The 5,582-nt window shown below is 49.8% G+C and overlaps 1 protein-coding gene across 3 annotated transcripts; it reads right to left on the reverse strand.

Annotated features, from left to right (window-relative positions):
* Positions 1-1,453: 1,453 nt before the first annotated feature.
* On the reverse strand, positions 1,454-5,563 carry LOC109365550 (zinc finger CCCH domain-containing protein 11A-like). 3 transcript variants are annotated; one of them, XM_019612391.1, is made up of 8 exons: positions 5,062-5,563; positions 4,306-4,429; positions 3,761-3,823; positions 3,423-3,506; positions 2,794-3,129; positions 2,662-2,697; positions 2,413-2,489; positions 1,454-2,294 (listed from the first exon to the last, which is right to left on the reverse strand). In XM_019612391.1, exons 1-8 carry the CDS (start codon positions 5,113-5,115, stop codon positions 2,238-2,240), a joined length of 831 nt encoding a protein of 276 aa, XP_019467936.1. In that variant the 5' UTR covers positions 5,116-5,563; the 3' UTR covers positions 1,454-2,237. The 3 variants fall into 3 exon arrangements, with proteins under 3 accessions (XP_019467936.1, XP_019467937.1, XP_019467935.1); XM_019612390.1 differs by having other exon boundaries at positions 1,457-2,294; positions 3,423-3,509; XM_019612392.1 differs by lacking the exon at positions 2,662-2,697 and having other exon boundaries at positions 1,455-2,294; positions 3,423-3,509.
* Positions 5,564-5,582: the final 19 nt, after the last annotated feature.

The raw sequence follows: 5,582 nt of genomic DNA on the forward strand, positions 1-5,582 counted from the left end.
GAGACAATGAGGGACATTGGGTGACATTAGGTGACATTGGAGGACACTGACGGACATTGGGTGACACTGAGTGACACTGAGGGACATTGAATCACTTTAGGGGACATTGGGGGACACTAGGTAATATTGGGGGACAATGAAGGACATTGGGAAACTAGGGGACATTGGGTGACATTGGGGAACACTGGGGGACATTCGGGAACATTGGGGAACATTGATGAAATTGACTGACGTTGGGAGACACTGGGTGACATTGGGGATGCTGGGGAAATTTAGTGACACTGGGGACATTGATTGACATTGAAGGACACTGGGGAACTTTGGCAGACATTGAGTGATATTTGGGGACACTGGGTAACATTGGGGGACATTGTTGGACATTGGTGATTTGGGGGATATTTGGGAACACTGGAGGAGAATGGGGGGCATTGTGGTTCATTTGGGGAGACTTGGTGACACTGGGTTCCACTGGGGGACATGGGGAGACATTTGTTGACCTTTGGTCCAATGGGTGTCACTGGGTACCACTGGAAGCCAAGGGGTATCAATGGGCGACACTGGTTGCTGTTGGATTACACTGGGTCCTAATGGATGACACTGGATGACAATGGGTACCAATGAGTGCCGTTGGGTGACACTGGGTGCCATCGGGAGACACTGGGTGCCAGTGAACCCAGGTCACACGTAAGCTTTCCATTCATTTCTGATTATTCCTTTCTGATGCAATAATCTTTCCAGCCTAAATTTTCTGTATCCTTATTGATTATACATCTGTATACTCGTTTATACACTTGGTGAGCCAGGCAGGCCAAATATACTGTCAGGAAAGAAAGAAGGGTGGTTGTGGTGGTCAACTCCCTTCTCAGAGGAACAGAGGGTCCCATTTGCAGACCGAACCCAAACCGTGGGGAAGTGTGCTGCCTTCCTGGGCTAAGGGACCAGGAAATTCCCAAGTTGGTTAGGTCTGCTGATTATTTTCCTTTACTCATAGTTGAAGATGGCAGTGATTAAACTGCTCAGAGAAACCTACAAACTATGAAAAGAAATTTCAGGGTTTACGGCGTTTGGTTCAAAGAGCGGGAACTCAAGTGATTTTCTGTTCTATACCTTCAGGGGCAGTGAGGGACATGGAGCGGGCTTGGAAAGCACAACTGATGAATAATTGGCTCAGAGGCTGGTGTCAAGCCAGAAACTTTTGGTTCTTTGATCATGGGGCAGTTTTCTCAGCTCCATTTCTCAGGAGGAAGAAGAGAAATAATGGTGCAGAGAAAGGAGAGAGAAAAGTACAGAAAAAAATAGAGGAGAGGAAGGCAGCAGAGAGAAGTTAGAAAAGACAGAACAGAGAAGCAAGGGTGTATCAGAGAAGGGATTTCAAAGCAAGAAAGGAAGATAAATAAGATAGGAGTTCAACAGAAGAACTAAAGATGGAAGAAGTGGGAGGTCGCGTGCAGAGAGCAGGAGAGCAGAGAGAGAGAGAAGGTGAGAGCAAATTCAGGCTCTGTTGGCAAACTTTGCTCATTACACACTTGTTAGAAAACCAAAAGCTGCTCCATCCCAAAAGTGATCTGCTGCCATAGTGCTACAACCCCACATTTAACATGCACGCTGCAATTTTCAACCTAGGCTTTTAAAAGCAAAGCCAGAAAATTCCACACCACTCAGTACGAAGCCATGCAGTGATGAGAGGTACTCAAGCTCCACCCCAAGGGTGAAAAACAGCTGAAGAGAGAGGGGATGATGAAGGAAGGTAGGACTGCAGAGAAGTCAGGAGAACACCTCTGCCTTCTGGGATCAGGCAGCTGGCGGAGCCTCTCTTCCCTCAACAGAGATGCCTGCAGGGTGAGGGGCACACGCTCACTTATGCTCAGTGCTGCCCTGAGAAGCTCAGACAGCTCTATAGAGCCGTTCTCTAACTCAGCGCGCCAGTGCTCAGGCCGTGCTACTCGCAGTTCTTTGCACGTGCTTTGCAAACAGTACATTTATGAGCAGGGCCAAGGACTGGTGCATCCACTGCTTCGATAACCTGCAGCATTCCCTGATGGAGCTGTGGGAGTTCTGACCCAGTGCCACGAGAGGAATTATGAGGAGGTGGTGTAGCAGATCACTGAGTGCCGCTGGACAAATTGGGCCGTGCGCTCTTTGTGAATACAAAACTCCAATTGTTTATTGATGGACTGCAATCAGAGTGCCAAGCTGGGCTGCTGCCATGAATCCACTGCCTTCTGATGCTCCTCCACTCAGTCCTTCAGCTGCAGCTTCTCCATCATCTCCACAAGGCTGTTCATTGCGGAGGACTGGAAAGAAACAAGGCAAGTGTCAAAATAAGACACTGCTTCCCCCAGCATTCTACAATCCCCTTCGTGTCTGACAGACAGAGAACAAGAGCCATGTCTGCGCTCACCAAGGACTCACCTCTGCACATGCAGTGGCAGCTCTCAGAGCAGCCTTCTTCATTTCCACTTTCCTCTGTTTCTGTCGTCGTCGTCTTGCTGTAGAGCAAGAAAAGAGAAATTCAGTTTGTCAGCAGCAAAACCACAGAAATACAGGTACCATGAAAACAGGCTAGGAAGCCTCTTAGGGAAGGGTCGTCCAGTGGGACAAGCAGAAGACCATCACGGAGTTAACAGGAAAAGGGGGTTACACATTCTGGCACGTCCTTGCCTTTGGACTTGGTAGCCTTCTTCTCTTTTCCCCTCTCTGCAGAGAGAAAGAAAAAGCAAAGCAAACCCTAAGCAAACTCCATGTGTTTGATAAGGGAAGCACCTCACCAGGACAGCTGCAGCATCTTCTTACCTCTTTGTTTTGAGGTCCGGAACCGCTCAGTCAGCGCTGGGGCAGGCCCAGGGTGTGCTGCTGGAGCTGGCACATCGCCTCTGCTCTGATGTGGGCTCTGAGCTTTCTGCCCATTGCACTCCATCTTCACTTGTTTCTTAGCAGGCCACAGCTCTGCTTTTTGCTCCTCTTCTTCCACTCCCTTGCGCTTTCTTGCTTCCGTAGTCTTGTAGAGAGGGCGGTTGTCAACTGCAGGGGAAGCTCTTTCCCCTGTGCTGGGACCTGTTGTTCCAGGAAGCCCTCCAGCCTGGAGAGGAGCTTTCACGTAGATTTTGCCATTTCGCTCAGCACCTCTCCCTATTAGAATCAAAAAAGGGGAAGCAGCAACATTCAGTGAGTCCAGCACCACCTTCAGTCTGCAAAATGGGCCACAATACTAGGAAATCTCATCTTGAGTGTTCACAGCAATGGATCTTAGGATCTTGGCTGAACTGTGGGGTCCCACTTCCAACTAGGACAGGAAAGGTAATTGCAATCCCCAGGGATTAAGACCTAGAGCAACACACAACAACAGTCCCAGGACAGGACAGACAGAAAGCCTAACTAGAAAGACAGTGCACCAAACCCAGATGCCTGCTGTGTGTCTGTACCTCTCTTGGGTGCTGTGCCATACTCCATGCTCCTCTTCTGGCTTCCTGCAAGGCTGCGCTTCGCTGCAAGCCTGCCTGCACCAGCTTCTGACAGAAAAGAAACAAAAAAGACATGAAGAGCATCTCTTTGGAGGAACATTTTAGCACAGCCAACCACAAACTTCTGGTCCTCAAGCGTAGTTTCATCAATTGGCCCTTCTGCTGCTACAGTGGTGTGCCATTTCTGCAGTCAGCACAGATCTGCAGTGCCCTTTCTTCTCTCCCCCATCACACACAGCCCTTCGTGCAGCCCTATTTAGAGGCAGGTACCCACACCACAGCTCACAAGAGCTTCTTACCTGGGGAGGCTTTCCGTTTCCCCCAATGTCCAGCACCATTCCATGGACGCGCAGACTCCGTCCCTGCAACAACAGATCGAGTGCTGATTTCACAGATACCAGGAGCAGCATTGTCCTGTTAGCCCATGTCCACCCCCCAAAAACCAAAAGACACTGTTCTACAGCCAGAGCAGAAACTGATGTTTAAACTGCAGTGCGTTTGCACAAAGCATTACTGCTCTCATTCCTGCTCAGATGGCAGCAGAGGAACCCGTCTGCCTGACAGCTCTGCATTCTGCAGAGCAAAGATGCATCAGCAAACAAAATGCTACCAGCTGCAAAAGTCGAGACATGGATTTTTTTGTCCCTAAAGGCAATTCACTCAGATCTGAGCACCACCACTTATACACACACTTCTGTCTCACTGCTGCCATCAGCTGCTGCTGTCGGCCTCTCTAATGCTTCCCCCACGGTTACTTGACATCCCTACAGCACCGCACCCGCTCAGAAGTAATACTTAAAATGCATTCTTCCATACTTCATGACAGAGGGCTGAAGAGACTCACTTTTGCGTGGTGCTAAGGATGGTCCATCCCCATTGCGTCCCTTTGTGCGCTGCAAGGCCCAGCTGGCCTTCTGGCAGCCCGCTGGCTGCTGCTCCCTAGCGCAGGGAACTGCACTGCGCTGCTTCTGAGGAGAGAAAAAAAGGAAGGTCCATGGAAACAGGCACCTAACATTTGCAAAGAAATGCAGCGTTCCAGATCGTGCCAGAGATGGGATATCAGAGTGCTGAGACATTAGTTATCACTAAAGGAAACATTTGGAAGCGTATTCACAACATCTGCACAAGCTGCAATTTCTGGGCATATCCATTTTCCTTACTGTTCAGGTGGAGAAGATAGGCGGTCTCAGACATCACTTCAGGGGGTTAACCCAACACACCTGCAAACACCAGCATTATTCCAAGGGAAACCGTGTCTTCAGGACCCACAGGTCAATCCATGCAAAACGACCGTGCACAGCCTTAGCTCTTCACCACCATTTCTCCCCCACCCTTTACTACTGCAGGTAGCTGGAACAAACTTCGCAGCAGAAACCCAGGGCAGCAGAGATCTGGCAAACCATAACCAGGCGCAGCTGGCAGGAGGGCAGCGCCCGCTCTTTGCTCCCACCCTGCCCCAGCAGGTTAAGAAGCCTGGCAATGCTGTCCTGTTGCTGCACGTACACAACCCAACCAGTTACTGAGCTAACAAAGGACCAGTAGGGCTCCCCCTGCTCCACCTCTTCCCCTCCAAAACCAAAGGAAGAAAACCCAGCCATACCTTTCCACGCACAAAGGAGGAATGGGAACTGCATCTGTCTTCCTGCTGAGACATGCTGTGGAACACCTCAGAGGAAGCTCAAATTCCTGGCGTCCTCTCCACAGGGACTGCCCCCACTGTTGGAAAGAGCTGACTTCACTCTTTCTTCAACTGCCTCGATCCCCCAAATCTCCTTTTGGAAAGGAAAACTAAGGAGAGAACCTGCCAGTGAAAAAATAGTGAGGAAGAAGCATTTTCCCAGCTTTCTTCTGCTATGCAGTTTAGACTCTTGGGCAGGGCAATACTCAAAACCAATTAGTTATAAGAACTGTTCCCAAAATAAACCCAGCTTCTGTACTAACTTGCCATGATTTCTGACAACAAGCATTCTTCTCCATCTTCTCAATAGTTATGCACCTTGAAGCATATGGCTGGTGTGGCTGTTGTGAAGAAAACTCCCTTTGTCTCATCGCCAGCCTGGACGAGGGCTGACGCAGCGTGCCCACCCCAGCCCAGCTTTCCTGCTGAGACACCTCTCGGCA

The sequence above is a fragment of the Meleagris gallopavo genome, chromosome 1 (assembly GCF_000146605.3).
Source record: "Meleagris gallopavo isolate NT-WF06-2002-E0010 breed Aviagen turkey brand Nicholas breeding stock chromosome 1, Turkey_5.1, whole genome shotgun sequence".
NCBI lineage: Eukaryota > Metazoa > Chordata > Aves > Galliformes > Phasianidae > Meleagris > Meleagris gallopavo.